General features: G+C 35.2%; 1 protein-coding gene across 6 annotated transcripts in view; it reads right to left on the bottom strand.

Moving 5' to 3' along the window:
- Positions 1-17,027, bottom strand: part of LOC149808356 (EH domain-binding protein 1-like) — a 205,686-nt gene that overhangs the window by 144,478 nt on the left and 44,181 nt on the right. For 5 of the 6 annotated variants that reach the window (XM_089976051.1, XM_089976077.1, XM_089976083.1 and 2 more), the window contains exons 6-8: positions 11,114-11,319; positions 1,500-2,121; positions 1,022-1,094 (exon numbers count right to left, since the gene is read on the bottom strand). In XM_089976051.1, coding sequence (XP_089832177.1) covers positions 1,022-1,094; positions 1,500-2,121; positions 11,114-11,319 — 901 coding nt within the window. The remainder of the gene's footprint in view (positions 1-1,021; positions 1,095-1,499; positions 2,122-11,113; positions 11,320-17,027) is intronic. The other variant, XM_089976070.1, reaches the window with a different exon arrangement.

Raw genomic sequence — 17,027 nt, 5'->3', positions numbered from 1 at the left:
ACAGTTAGTGGCCTGGCCCCATTGGACAAGGTTGATTGCACAATGACCCTGTCCTGTCTGAAAGCAGTTCAATGTGGTCCACAGATGATATGGATGGTTGAAGCCAGGAGGGCAGACTGATGGCTCAGTTATGGAGAGTGGCTTAGAACATTTGTTTTAGACCACTCAACACTCCATGCCGAAATAGTTGTCATATCATCCGGCAACGTACCTAACCAGATTGGGGTATCTCAATGTCAAGTGGACTGCTGCATGTGAGGTGATGTCCATGTAGAGTGGAAGTTTCTCACTGACATAGACCTTAGCCAACACTTTTGTGGTTGCTTCCTGGCGAAGCAGATGTGGAGAAGGAATGTTGCTGAGTAACGGCATCCAGGGTAAAGTAGTAGGACGTAGTGTTCCAGAGATTATGCACATTGTTATGTTGAGCCGGGCATCGATTAACTTAGTGTGGGATGATTGAGCCCAGACTATATTTACATTTTTTAAGGGATTTTGGATTACTTGGACAATATGTAAAAATAAAAAAAGTTTCATTTCACAAAAGTTATATATTCCAACACTGCATAAGTGATCATTATTAACTGAAAGTAACTAAATCAACAATAGCAGCTGTCTCTATTTTCTGTGTTACTTAACTTCAAGGACAAAAAATAAATTCTGCAGGGAAAGTGATTTTTCTTTTAAGTATTGTGTGGGGAACAAATGGATAAAAAAATATATTTCCTCATCCTTGGGGTGAATTCATTTATTTTTATTATTTTGCAAGGCTTACTTGTCATCAGTACATGTACTTTACTTTGTGGAATATAGAAGATATTGTATTTGTTTTCACAGAAGGATCCTTGTTTGTGGGCTCATTAAATTTATGGTTTGCAGCGACTTGAAACCCATGAAAATTGTTGCCATGCAAAAAATAATGACTTCACTGAAAAAACCATTATCGAAAGCTGACTGAATTAATGTTATGGCTTTGTTCTGAGAAAATTTGCACTCACAGAAACAATGAATCATCCTTTACCTGACTAGTATCCGATGATGTGCATGTCTCCATGCTATCATTTGGACTATTAGTAGACTTCTTGCTCGAAACCCTGGGAATTGATATAGAATTGAACTGATTAACTAAACTGTGCATGCTTTAGAAAAAGTCAATATCAAAATATTAACAGTTAATGATAAACACTTAATTCTAGTGATAAACTGATACTGTTAAAGACAGTCAAATTCCATGACTGTCATGTTTATAATAAAGTAATAGGTTTCAAAACATGAAATAATTTGTTGAGTACTAATTTATCATTTGAAATTTTAAATGATCTCAATCATGTAATGGCTATTCTGTCAACAAAAGTAGAACTAACTGAATTGTATATGGTTCCACTGGATTATGGAACATGTTAAATTCATTTTTTAGAAGCATCTGGCCCAAAACAAAACATGCTCAATTAAATGGTCAAGTTTTACTAAATAGAGAAGAATCCTTGATTGTATAGTACCTTGAACTTGGTGTGGATGATATGCTACCACTAGACTCCTCTCCTGTTGGTGGAGGTGTGAGTGGTCTTACTTGGGTTTTTTCCACTTCTGGACTTGATGGAGGGGTTCCCTCATAAATAGGTTTTTCAGGCGCTTTTGACTTCTTATGAATATGTTTTAAAGGTAGATTAAGTTTATGTTTAGGATTCTTTTCAAACTTGGGAGACAGTTTCTCTGTGCTCTGCTTGGATGGCTGAACTGGCAGTGTCATTGATTTAGTTTTATCATTAGATGCAGGAAATTTAATTCTATCACTTGTTGTGGGCTGGTTAATTTTATCATTTGGTGCAGGAGATTTAGTTTTATCAATGGGTATAGGTGGTGCTTTCTTCTTTTTTAAGCCCAAAACTTTTTTCTCCATGGACAAGGATGAGGAGGAATCATGAAATGGATTAGTTAAGTCCAGAACCCTGTCTGGCGGAGTGGGCTCATCAAATGGATTTGTTGAGTCACTTTCATTTTTATTGTATTTCTCCTCTGTGAATGCATTTTTATCATCTAACTCTTTCTCTCCCTCTTCCTCCTCTTCCTCAAAAGGATTCAGTGGTGGTTTCTTTGGAGTAATCCTCTCAAATAATACATCTGCAAAGTATTTAAAGATGAAAGAACAATCACTTTATGCAAATATAAACTTTCTTCCTACCAAACACACATGACTGCAAACAATCAATATTTGACAGCCTGATAACCCAGCATTTACATAATAAATTGGAAATATCATAACTAAATTCAATCACGCTTAGATTAGAAGGAAAAAAAATAAAATCATATAAAATTTCAAATCTTTACACTCAATGTATTATAATATTTGTGCTTAGTGCAATTAAAATAAAGAATGTGTACCACAATACTGTCTACTGGATGCTTTATCTTGTGTCCTGACATTCATGTGTATTACAATATATGGACTTTGACAGTCATGATCAAGCTTTCAGAATGTATGAAAAATAACTGTATTGCTCAATTATAACTAGCTGATAAAGCAGCTTCAAAATGAATTTAAGGTGTAATTGCTATTTCTAACAATTTTCATTCTTTCCATGTAAATTTAAGTTGTTAAGGAGTGGTTTTCATTAACTTTTAGTTTTCAAAAAATATGCATATGGTGAAAAATCGAGACTTGAGAAATGCATACATGCATTTTTGTCCATGCCTATAGAAGTTTAAAGGTAATATCAAACGATGCACCAGTTGACAGAGACAGGATTTATGGCAAAGACCGCCAAAAATACAAAGTTAATTAAGCACTATAAAATGTCAGTGAAAGAATACATATTCATACCATTTCGTTATATTTTTGAAACATATGTTTAAAGATAAAAAAATTTGATGGGATACTTGGGAGAAAAGTAAATTAAAAGTCATAAAACAGATAAGAATCACTGTGTAATAAACAATGCAACATCAATGCAATTAAGAAAGGCAAATTATATCCATGATTCAAATAAAAGCATATCATGCCATGCTAAAAGTTGCCAATTTAAACACTAATGATAATTATGCATGTACACTTTAGCCCTGCCACTAGAAGCAGAGAAATTTTTTTGATGTGCTTGCTATTCTGGGTACCAGCAAAACTTCAAAGACAAGATTATCACTATCAAAGTTAAACACAATTAAAAGCTATACACCACTTAATAAGAAAACATTTATTTGACAAAAGAGTTATCATTTATCTTCTTCGGTGAAATGCTTGAAAGTAACAATTTTAAAATATGTGAAAAATTTGAGTTGCAACACTAAGAATGTAATTATTTGCTGAGACATAAACTTGTCTCAATTAAAACTATCTAGGTGACTGCTAAATTCAAATTTTTTAAAATTGTATGCAAATTTTTGAAGTAATGATGCTTTCTTGTATTGTGTCAAACACCAGTGACTCTGTATTCAATGGTTGTTTGCTACTATTTACACCCATTTAATATTTAACTTCAAAGCAATGGACCATATAGGCTTTTCTACACAGAGAGTTTTAATGATGAGCAACTCTTTGGTTTGGAGACTACATATCACTGGGACATAAATGATGTAATTACTGATGACAGGTTAGTACTACAATGTAAAGATCATTTGTTGATTATTAGGTACTCTTAAGATAGGCAACTCCTAATAACTAGCCACCTTATCCAGGACTAAAGTAGTATATTTTTAAATAATGTCCTCACTTAAAACAAGGGCATCTTCTCTTCACAAAATGAACTACTACTAAAACTGTATCCAATGAGAAAGTCAATGAAATAGTAATTTGTCAAATAAATTAAATGAAGATCTCTATTTTAAAGATAAGGATATTCAAAAAGCATTTAAATTTTAGAAAAAAAAGAACGAAACAGTATGAAATAAGATATTTTTAAAAAAGCAATGAAGGAGGAAATTGAGAATATAAAGACTGAATATAGACTTAGGAGGAAAAAAACAACAAAGCAGTTTGGAGGTTTAATACCAAAATGGACATTTTCAACAAAACAAAAATAAAATAAAAAATGAACTGATAATTGAGTGTGAAAATGAGATTTTTTGTTACAGCTATCCTAGAGGAGTGAACAAACTTTTATGAAAAATTATACTTTTATGAAAAACTATACAGTAAAAATCAAAAGGTAGAAAGTTGAAATACAAAATAATTTTGGTGACAATTCTGATAAACTTAGAATTAATATATCTTTATAAAGCTCATCGTGTGTATGTATAGTGGAATAATACTTTTAAAAACTTGCAATATATTTTGGTTGGTCAATTTTATGATCCATATATTATGCTTATACAGAACAAAAAATAATTGGGGTAAAAACAGCATGCATCAGAGAACCAAATAAAACCAGGTTTCTTCTTAAAAATTTGTAGCTAATTTCTGTATTAACTATTTTATATTAAACGACACATCAATGTATAGATCAAAGATTAAAAAAGATGTTTGGTGATATTATTAAATCAGAAAGGATTTACAAATGGCACGTTTATGAGAGAAATATGAAAATTATTTATATCTGAAACCAAATAAACATAAATTCCTGATTTAGAATTGTTCAGACTTTAAGAAAAGCCTTACAAACTGTTTAAGGGAAATAAATGTTTATTTTAAGGTAGGTCAAACTATATGTAAATGGGTTGCAATAATCAATTATGTGGCAGAAATGGTTACATGTAACTATTATTAGGTTATATACATAGAAATTGTTGGGAAGTGGATCCACTCTTCTCATACATATTTCCACTCTGTACAGAAATATTAAGGAATATGATAAGAAGTAATGACAATAGAAAAGGAAATTCTAAAAATTGGAAGGAATATAAACTATGTCAATATGCTGGTGAAACCCCAAACAAGTCATATGGATAGGCTCTTTACTTGCAAGAAATATAAAAATTATGTTAAAATACTGAACATGATTTGAAAAATAGAAAATTTAGATCACTGAGAGCAGTTTTTTCAACTATGTAAATGAAATATGGGATTTTAATTTTGAAGAAACATATACACAGTTTGAAATGCTTTGAACATTAAGACAAGGAGTTGACACTGTAAAATTAACGTAAAAGAAACAATATCCCACATATGTTTTAATGTAATAAGTGAACAACTTTTAAAATGCAGTAAATAACTGGCCAAAATATTTTTAACCAAAATATTGACCTCAATTCTTGGGAAATTCAAATAGCATATACAATGCAAATTTTATGAAATATTAAATTCATAGGAACAAATTTATAACCATGATCTTAGACTAGAAACATTCTGATCAACTTTTAAAAGAGTGGTTGAAGCTGAAAATTATCTTGCAAAATGAGCTAACACTATGGATGACTTTGATGAAAAATGGTCTCCTCCTATTTACAATGTTTTTACAATTTTGATTATCTGACCTTACATTTTTTCCTTGGCCAATCCATATTTTCAAGTTTGTTAATTTTATATTGAAATTCTATTATATATTTTTAAGTTTTCAAATATAATATAAAAATTCTTTGTATATTTTATCAAAATACTGAAATACTCCTCTTTCTTTCTGCAAATTCTCTTGCTGACCTCTGATTCTCTAGTTCTTATTCATAACAAATAGCTATTACATGCATATACTATTTGATTATGACTAGATTGATACTATTTGTATATTACAATGTTATACATTAAATTTCAGCCAGTTGGAATTAGCATATTTAATATAATAATAATGTATGAAGTGTCTGTGTAACATACACAATCGAATAAAAAAGTAAAAATTCTTTAATTAAATTTTTCTTCATAATAAATTCAGAAAGCATCAAAAAAAAGGAGCTAAATGTAAAAGCAACCAATACGGGATGAAAGAACAGGTCTCTCTGTCATATTTCTGCTCGGAGTGGTGCTCTTGTAACTTACAAGCCTAAAAAGACTAATACATGCATTTGTGTTTTCATGCTCACCAAAAAATATAAGGTGAATTTGGATGGTCAGATTAATATTTCCTTTTTAGGAGCTTCATTAAACTTACTGTTGATGTATTGTACTAATTCCTTTGGCAGCAGTTCATTATATTCCAAGGCTTGATGATCTAATTTCTTTACCTACTTGCAATCAGCAACTGACACTGAGTATGTTAATTTAGAGAATTTAAATTAAGGCTTGCCAACTTTTGTCATGAGGATCACTGAACCAACTGATCTGAACTGAAGACAGTTTGGCTCAAAAGACAGATGATTTAACTCACTCAACCTGCAAGTCAAAACTAAAGCTATCAGGAAACACGTCTATAACAGCTTCGGTAAGGTCCAAGCCATGTTAAGACCCATTCAGATCAAAACTGGATAGTAGGTCCAACAGATCTTTATCATGACAGATGTATCCTTGGATGGTAATTGGTGCCTACTTTTCTCCTCTAAGAACCAGTAAAAAAGCTAACTGAGGGATCAAGGCACTCAGTGGGACAATCTTACTGATTCAACACCAGTTCCCGAAAACACATCAATTTCCTTCACTAGCCTTCAGAGTGGATGGCCTTCTTGCTCTTGAGATCCTCTCCACAACAAAGGTCTAAATTTCTTCTCACAGATGGCTGTCCTGACAAGAGCCAGGCATGAAGGAGTAGATAGTGTAGACAGGAGTGGAACAACTGTCACCATGGTTGTCTGAGAAGATTCAGTTTTGGACATAATCATCCTGGGTAGGTCTATTGCTAGATTGAGTAGACTATTGACCAAGGACTTGTCCTATCTGATAGACGTTATCAGAATAATCTTGCAATTCTGTATTAATTTGGTAGTTAAGACTGGGGGGGGGGGGACAGTGGGTAAGCAAAGCCCCACAAACCCTTCCAACTTATGTGCATCAACAGCCCAAGCTTCTGGGTCTGGAAATGATGAGACAAAGCAAGGTAACTTGGGGTTCCACATTGTCATAAAAAGGTTGATCATCAGATGCCCTAATCTGCACAAATCCCCCCCCAAAAAAAACTAATGGATGAAGGAACCAATCTGTATGGATAACCTGACCCTTTCTGTAGATAACATCGACCATGACACTTAGTCTGCCAAAAATGTGTCGGATTTGTGTTGATCTGCGGTTGGCTGCACCAATGAAGAAACTGCCAAACTAGCACACCCAGGCTGGGCAATTGGGTGACCCTCTGTGTTTAGTTGTTTGGCATAAACAGCACTGATTTCCCCCAGTGTTTAACTAAATGATGTTTGTGACAGCTTTCATCTCAAGGCTGAAGTAAAGAGACAGTTTCCTTGGTTCCCATCTGCTGATGACCACATCAGAGCCCAGCAATAAGTGGGCTCCCTAACTGTATATACATGTGTCTGTAGATATTGTCACTTCCAGTTGGGGTTTCTACCATGGATTTTCTGTAGTGAGCCAACTGTGGCTGCATCACTGATACAGGAATATTCATACCTCATTCATGATATTGACCTTCTGGTCAAGTGGAATGGAAAAGGGCATCATGACCCAGCCAAATTCATTTGTAATGAGCAAGTATAAAGGTGGCCCAGTGGGATCAAAATCTGTTGCAGCGTTGAGTAACCTGAGGAGTGGCAAAAACTCTCGGGCTGAAATCCAAGTCCTGTTGGAAACAAGGTCACTGATCCACAGGACATGTACATAATGATGACAAGAAGACTAGTTATAGATCCCATACCCAGGTGGACAAAACACCAAATGGGTGAAGGTCAGATTTTTCCTAGTTCATGAGAAAACGAGATTATTCAAACTGGAGATCATTTTGGCCCTTGAGGAGAATGGAACTTATATGGATCATCCAGACAGGCTGCCATTGCTGGAGAGAAAATCAACTGAACTGGATGGTGATGCAATCCATAATTTTAGTAAAGACCCAGAGGCTGATATTCTGACCAAACTGAAGGACTCAAGATTGGTAATCTTTGTTGCGGTAAGCAAAATGAAGAAACTTTTGCATGCTGGTTAAATAGGGACATGAAAGTAGGCATCTGTGAGATCAAGACTGATAGCATGCTCATCCCTTTGGATGGAGAGTTTAATAGATCTCATTGTCTCCATCGTGAACCTCAGTGGAAGAACTTGTTGGGGTGACTCTGGTCTATGATTGGCCTCAACATGTTGTTGGCCTTTTTGAGAACAGCCATGAACAGAATCCCAGAGATTGTGGTTTTTCTCACACTATTCACTGCCTATTCCTCTACGAGCCACTGCATCTCCCCTTGAAGAATACTGTCCTACTTCAGATCTGACAGCACATCCATTAGAAAGGGAGTGGAAGAAAGAGAAGGGGTTGGATAAACAAAATCCAATCCACTCCAAACTTCCTTAGATCGACCATTCATTACATGGAAATAGGTTGATCCAGAATGATAGGAATTGCAGGAGACTCATGCAGACTGTCTCTGAGTGGTGAGGATGTTAAGTCAGTGGTGGGAGACAGGAGGCATGAGAGTGGAGAAACTTGGTTTCTTACCTCTCCTGTAAGAGGGCTTCCTAGATTGGTCTGGCTGTTGTCTCCTTGCATAAGATTGAGATCTGAACTTGGGATGAAAAAGATCACTTTTGTTTTGCTCACATATTAGCCCTCTACTGTGGCAGGGTCAGTTGGCTTTTAAACAAGAATATGGGTGGAGCAGGAATTTGGAGGGGTAGTTCTTGAGCTGCCTGCCTTCAAACTTCTTCAATTTTACCACTAAACAGCAATGGTGAGCCAAATGGAGTCAACCTTAAAGCCAGAGTTTGATAAGGTTTTAGCAAAAAGTGTAAATGCTCGTAACAGTGCACGATATTCAGAATGGAAGAGACAGTCAATGCAATCATCAATGAACAGTGAACTGCTCCTTTAATGACCCAAGCAATTCAGGTTATCAGCTCAAAGGCATGGGGCATTGGCTGATTTTTACACCAATTGGAAAAATGCCAACAAGGATAAATCCAACATGGAAGATGTGGTGATAATGTTCCAAACCAGCATCTATGTGGCAAGGAATGCATTCTTATTCACTTTATTATAAGCACTTATTAAGCACTGATAAATTTGTATCTAGCTCCAAGAATTCAGTATGGTGGGGGGTGGGATGTGTCTTGTGGAATAAAAATGTCCAATAAAGCCTTAGCATTCTCAGTCATGTTCAGGCATCCTATCATTAATCTCTTTGACTTTGTGGACTGGGGAAGCAGCTGGAAGGACATAGACTCTTCCTCATCATCAAAGTTGACTGATACTTTTACTTTATAATCATGCATTGTGGGAGGGAGCAGAAGGCATTCAAAAGCCAGCAACATCTGCTATATCTTGTTAGTCATACAACTAAATTTAGACTTCTCCATGATTGGTGCTCAGGAGTATCTTCACACTCACTGTATATAGACTCCTTTTCGTGGCCTGCTTTCATTGGAGGATAAACCATTCCCTGTGGCAACAATGACACAATTCCATTGTCTCTATTTAATACACTGCTAATACCATGCAGGTAAGCAGTAAACATAGAAAAACAGCTTATTTGGACAATTTTGTCAGATATGGACAGACAGCTAGCTAGCTGGGAGAATGGTTGGCACAGTCGTTCACGACACAGAAGTTGGGCTGGTCTGCTCCCTGTACTGGGTGTGCCATAAGCATAGCCGGATAGATGGACTTTTCATTAAAGTCTCTTACAATATCCATAAGTAACTAATGGCCTAGCTATATAGATGGATCTGTCATTATGACTTCCATCATACATTGAAGAAGCCATATGTATCGCTGAAAGGATGGATCTATACAAAGATATCTATAACTGAGATTGGGTTGGGACAGCTGAGCTGGCTGAATGGCTGGTATGGCTCCAGATGATGATACCATACTGAACAAATTATATGATCAGGACTTAGTCCTGAAGACCATGCATGGACATGTGGGGGGACTTAAAATGGCGGAACAAAACTCATTGTATCTGAAAAACCTATGGGAATGAAAAAGTGAAATGATTTAAAATTTTGCCTCACTGAGAAAAATTGTATATCCATCTCCTGCACCAGTCGATGCACATGTTTATCAATGCCAGCGTATCTAATTGTGATTGTAAAATGTTTGTATTTCATTTCCCCAAATCTGTAAAAGTTATAGTGGCAGAAGGCTGTGTTTGTCTAATTGGGAGTGGGGGGCACAGAAGCAACCCCCCACAAGGCTCACAACACACAATAGATTCTGTATAATGGATGAATATTTAAGATATCCTTGCTGGTCTTACATGATTTTCACCTTTTATCTTTTTCACTGGCTGATTTGATTTTTTAGGTATAGCAGACTTGGTGTCATATGACCACAAACTGCACAAGCTGCAGTGTGGAGAATTTGTGCACACCAGGCAGGTCTCATGTGTATCTTCTCTTGCTTTGAATTTCTTAAATTTCTTTTATTTAAAAGACACACTTCACTGAAATGATAATATAATAGAACTCATAGATAAATTAACATGTGTTAATAATTCATTAAATAACAGCCATTATTAATGGAGTGAGTGAACTAAAAAAGCATGCCTGAAAACTTGAAAGACAATATGCATCAACAATAGTAGAGTTGAACAGAGTGGTCTAAAAAATGACAAAGTCTGAGGAAGTGATTAATTTCACAAAATATTCACAAAGTTTAAAAAAAATAATATGTACCACCTGTTTATGACATTATGGAAGAATCAAATTTAACACAAATTGTACTCGGATTGGACAGGAGGTATCATGTACAGTGTTCTTGACAAGGGCAGGTAACAGGCATGAAAAGACAAATTTTCCTCACTTAGTAGGACTGGATTTGGGAGGTAGCAGGCTTATATCCCTAATCATAATGTGATCAGGAAATGTATTCAAAGGAGATACAAATAAATTTTAGATAATATCTTTGTCCTTCCTTTCTTTTTCTTTTGCAATTAGGGTCAGTAGGGAAAATAGAAACTAAGATATTTTTTGCTAGGCCTCAAATTTCATTATTATTCATGTTAAATCTGACAAGAAATTAACTTTAATGCGGTAACTTAACTATGGTAACTGCAGGAATAATAAAGAAACAAAATACAATGCCACTGGAAAAGTGATACCTCTGCATTGCTTCTACTGAGCAGGTAAAATAAACAAAAGCAGAAAACAGAAGAATACCAGAAGGGTCAGCAAACTCAAGATCAGGGTCCCCAAATGGGTTAGTACTACCATAGTTGTGGCTCATCTCAAGTTCCGTGGTGAGCTGGGAGGTTATCTCAGAGATTTTGGCAGTAAGATCTTCATCTTCATCCAATTCCTCCACATTACCAATATCAGTCTTTCCTATGCTCATTAAACTGGCCACACTCTGCATGTCTTCATCCCTGCAGATATTAAATTCAATTTTGTTAAAAAAATTTAAAACAAAATGAGAATGTAACATCGAGATTCCATTTTTGCTTGTGTTAGTCAGAAATGCTAATTGTGGAGACACCTGTGAATACCAAACTAGAAATGTGTCTAAACAACATGTAGGTTCCAGCAAATACAAGTATGGTGCAGTCAGAGAAAAGCTTGATTCAAATGCAAGTGCTTTAAGTCAAACAAACCCATCACTGTCTCATTTCTTTAGTCAGAAAATGTTGAAAACTGTACTAAAATTCATGACAGACAAAAGGATGTGACAATGTAACATTATGCCATATATATTCACTTGTAAGTCAAGTTCAACTGCATAAATAGACCCTGATCTGTTGTCACATAATGTGCTGGCAGTTCAGGGTCTATGTTGTTTGTTATGTTGACTACTCCTAACAAATTGTACAGACCCTGATCCTCCAGTACTTTATGTGATGGTAGACCTGGGTCTGTGCATTTTGCAGTTGGACTTGTATTATAATCAAGTATTTATGGTATGCACTCACCAATGAATATAGTCAGATCATAAAAAGAAACTCCTTGATTAACAATATGGAGTCTAAAAAGTGATGCAATATTTTCCTACAAAGATGTATCTCACTATTTTAAGACACATATAACTAATGCAGCATAATTTCAGTATTTAAAGGAGAGCTTCAATTTCTCGTATTATTCTAAAATAATAATTTCTTCACTTCTAATATTTCATCTAGGATCCATTTCACGAGTTTGAGATATTTATATAGGTGACATTTAGTTCCTGTTCTTTGAGAAGGTTTATTTGCAAGTCACATAGATGTAAATGAGTTCGCTTTAATGTTGGGATACACTGCAGTTAGAAAACTTCATTTGGATGATCATTGGTGATGTTTTCTCACCACATATCGTACCTTTCTTATTAATCGCGTGTGGTCATTGAATGAGTCCGACTTCTTGTCACATACTACACTTTTATCAAGATTAATTGTGCATGGTCATTGAATGAGCCCATTTTCTCTTCACACACCGCATGTTTGCTAGTAAATATTGTGTGATCATTGGATGAAATATTTATCTCCTCATATCACACCTATTCAATTCTATAAATGTGTGTGTGATCATCTTCAAATGTCACACTTTCTAAGACCGAAACTCTCGATCTGATGAACTTATGTACATTCTTGGGGCGAACATAATCTTTGTCGTGATACTGTACTCAACTTCAAGTAGTCATCACTTCGGACACTAAGGGAAACAACTCTTCTGTTGAAAACAGTCACAGGATGAGCTGTCACCCCATACCTATTGCAGTCTAAGAAACTCCAGTTAACATTATCTACAAGAATTATGAGTGATAAAGTTATTTTCATCCCAAGATTGTATATTATACAAATAAAGAGAATCTTCTCAAAAGTAACCCCCCCTTTCCACAGTCAGTAAGCAATAATAAACTAAGTATAAGTCAAGTCACATAGATACAGAGAGTTGGCAATATTTTCCCCTACATAACAGTGACTGCTAGCTAGGATAATAATCAACTGCACAGGAAAAATACCTGAATGTCAGACCTGATGTCAAAGTTTGCATCTCCACCACCATGAAGTGAATCTAGGTGATTATTCAGTTTATTCCTGTATAATTTATCTGAATCTTGCATCTTGAATAAATGTGTATAGTATGCATACAAAGGTATGACTCTGTCCAGTTTAGTGCATAAGGTGTCTTTAACAAATAGTGTCAGTAGTGTCTGGGGTTGTTGTATCAAAAAGTGATAGCTCAAGTACCGAATGGCCAAAAACCATTAAATACCTTTGGAGGAGAACTACAACTACCTCGAAAAATCCAGCAATCCCAGGCAGAAACATATTAGCTATAAAACTAAAAGTTACTGCCCACCAAGATGACAGAGTGATCTCTCCTTGATACAGGGATTGGTGCCCTAACCCTTAAATACTTTAGTTACTACTTCCACTCATGCAGAGTAGCATGCTTTCTACAAACAGAGAGGCCTCATAATCAAAACAAACACTACCATATATATTCGCATATAAGCCGAACAATTTAGGAAAAATAAAGGCCTGGAAGAAGGGTGGGCTCACCTTATCTGCGGGCCAATGTCTAAACTTGACAGTGTTTTGGTATTTTTGTTGACTACTTTAATGGCTGTATTTTGGGACATGAAAAAAATATTTTTTTCCATGTCATAAGACATAGGAGGGTTAAAAAAAAACTTTCGGTGATTGGACAATTATTAAACTGTTATAATGAACTTTGATTTTGTTATTATTTTGCATGTGCATATTTTCTGATTTCTCCAACACGAAATTAAATAAAGGTAAATACAGACTAAATAATTCGTGGGCTGGTTGAGTTTACCTGGGAGACCAGGCTGAACTATAATGTACAGTACTTACACTGAGCAAAGCATGCATAGCATCACTTAAATCCTTATTTATTCCCAAACATATCAGATGCAGATTTTGTTTTAGTCATTGTTTTGACCAAATTGCATTCTTCCAGATAACATTTTAGCTAGTCCTTAATAGCTGTTTCATTTACATTGAATCACACGTCCACAAGTTACTCATTTTCAATGATATTAGCAATCCTACAAATTGAGGTAATATTTTTAAAAAGGTACACACATAACCAGCATAATTTACATGTTCACAAAGAGTGGTAATAATAAAGGCTAAAATTCTCATACAGATCAACTAAGATCAACATCAATCAATTTTAGTTTTGTGTTTTGGCTGAACAAACATCACAACTTTACACACAATGGAAAGCTTGATGTTTTGGCATCTCCTATGTTGATAGTATGCGAATTTGTCTTTCGTTTCGCGACAGAAGTACAGGCCAGTTAATCATTAAATCCCTGAAACTGACTTGGGTTAAGAGGGAATTTTGACCAGCAACTATACCAGTACATTGATGTGTAATTGCCTTTTATTTCATAATATTAGCGCGATTACTGCAGTTTTGCAAAACAGAGTGTAAGGCATATTTATGAACTTTTAAAAAGCCAAGTAAGGAGACTGAATAAAAAGATAGAGATTAGGACCTTACTAGGGAGGTTTTACGTGGCATTTTTAAAGCCTTGTTTTCACTAAATACTGATCGATTTTCCCGGTCGAATATGAGTAAAGTTTGCATTTTTATTTTAGCCCTTTCTCCCTGTGATGCACCCTATTTTCCCCCAAGATGTTCCCTATTTTCATATTCTGGTCAGCTTTGGTCTTACTGCACAATAGCTAATGATTAGTCTTAAGTAAATAAGCAAGAAAGCCAGCATGACTAATTAAAAGTTAATATATATCAATGTAACTATTTTGTGAAAATGACTGGCCTCTGTTGTAATTCAAAGAAACCACATTCTACACTAATGTGTGTTATGCAAGCACCAGCAATTGATTGGCAAATAAGGGATTCCCAGTTTTGTTGAACTAAAGGTACCTAAAAAGGCAGCCTAATGGTACCGTACATGTGGCAACTATTTTCCCCTCGTTGTACATCTGACCTTATTCCCTTATTATCAACTCGTAAAGCATTTAGTATTCTTTACTATAAAACGTGTATTCTGAATTAGTTTTTTGAGGACATATTTGCCGCGTGGTATGTATTTTCATTCCTTCTTTTAATTTAACATTGGTAAGTAACATTGGTATATATGGTATAAAAATGCCAGGTGTTCACTTGTGTAAGTTTCTTTCCTGGGAATGGCACTATAACATATGGAGTTACAGCATTCGTAGTGATCATTCTTGGGATTGTAATTAACTGTAGATGATTTTATTGTTGTGGTTTATTTTTTGGTTCTGATTTATTTTTTATTTTTTGTATTGTTGTAGAGGTAAGAAAAATCATGAATTTACGTGAATAATGATTAAACTTAACATTCTGTTTAGTAAAGAAGCGAATTCTTTCTAGTAATTATTTCATCACAACAATAAATCACAGGTGACATAACAGAACATGCATGACTTTTCTTGTTTAGAAAAAATGAACCTTGAACACATAATGTAATAATTGGGAGTTCTCTGCAAAAATTGGAAGATATTACGAAATTGGGAGGTAGACGTAGAGTGACCCCAAAATCTGGGAGTTTGTTTCACCTCCTGGCTTGAAAGGTGACAGGTATGGTGTAAGGTCACTTACATCAAAACAAACTACAACTCAGCTTTTATGGTATTAGCATGATTTTCGAAGCATTATTTCTGAAACTTCATTATTGTATATTGGAGATATCATTAAAGTTTAGCACAATGGTGCCCATGATACAACTCCAAGGGATGTACTTAATTTAGCGCGTAATCAAACCTACAATGTACATGCAGTGGCACCATTATATAAATACATTCAGTAGCCTAATTACGAGAGCTGAATCGAACACCGCATTGTTGTTTGTTGTGTTGTCATACTGGGATTACATTTTAATGAGTTTAAATGAGTTAGTTATTTACAATTTCAAAGCAAAGTGAAAATGTAATTACCGGTGCACTGATATAAAATGTCTAATGCAATAATGCATAAACAAGCAATAATTGAGTCAAAAGGAAGATGTAGTGTTACAGCAATTCACGATTGCTAAATTCTTGTCATCGTTCGATCAATTTATACACAAATCTAAATTAGGCAGAATACAGAAAATGAAATAAATTACTTTTCAAACAAGTTTATACCACTTCTATGCAATACTCATGCACACCAACCTTGAGATAAGTATACATGTAATTTTTTTAAATATTAGTTTGCCTAAATAAATGCATTTAGAACTTACCTCGTGCATCTTGAGATGTCTTGGAGTTGTGGGTCGACTTATATGCGTGTCATGCACTCTTTAGTGTTTATAACTGTTCAGTTTGGGGGTCGGCTTTTACACAAACGGACTTATATGTGAGTATATACGGTATGTGATAAAAAGAATCTCAAATGGAAACAATTTAATAGTGAACTTATGAAACTCATTAAATAACTTCCTGCTTGGACTTCCCAAAGTTAGCAAAAGCAGGAAATTATTTAACTTGTTCATAAACTGCACAGGCACAGATCACATAATGTGCTGCAAGATCTGGGTATCTGCAGTGAGTTATGAGTGACCCGTAGAACAAACTGAGACCATGATCTGGCTGTGCAATGTGCAATAACAGATCACAGTCTATGTTGTTTGGAGTTGGACTCAACTTATAAGCAATTATAGTACCACTGTAAATGTTAGAGTGTGTGTGTGTGATTAGGATTTTTAACGTATTAACAATTTTTCAGTCATATCGCTACGATGTCTGCAGTGTGGCAGTTTATAGTGATGTCTATCACTGGGGCATCATGCCGCAGACACGTAGCATGATGTCCCACCCAGTCTCATTATCTTGACACCAGGCCAACCAGTCCTAACACTAACCTCTTAATGCTGAGCACCAAGTGAGGCAGCTGTTAGTACCATTTCTGTAAGTCTCTGGTATGACTTGGCCGGGGTTCGAACCCACAACCACCTGCTTCCAAGACGCACACTCTAACCACTAGGCCACTAGAGCGGTTGTAAATGTTAGAATTATGTGGCATAGCAGATTCACATATTAAAGTAAAGCAGCACAAATGTTTGAAATTTAAAGTTGATTTAAGCGGCAATTTGTACCCAGCATAAAATTTCCATATTCAATTAAAGTGTTAATACAGCTTATCAGCCATCAGCTTC

The sequence above is a fragment of the Sinohyriopsis cumingii genome, chromosome 1, assembly GCF_028554795.1.
Source record: "Sinohyriopsis cumingii isolate HCF-2022 chromosome 1, ASM2855479v2, whole genome shotgun sequence".
Taxonomy (NCBI): Eukaryota; Metazoa; Mollusca; class Bivalvia; order Unionida; family Unionidae; genus Sinohyriopsis; species Sinohyriopsis cumingii.
The sequence above is the reverse complement of the archived record's forward strand: the minus strand, read 5'-3'. Positions and strand labels throughout refer to the sequence as shown.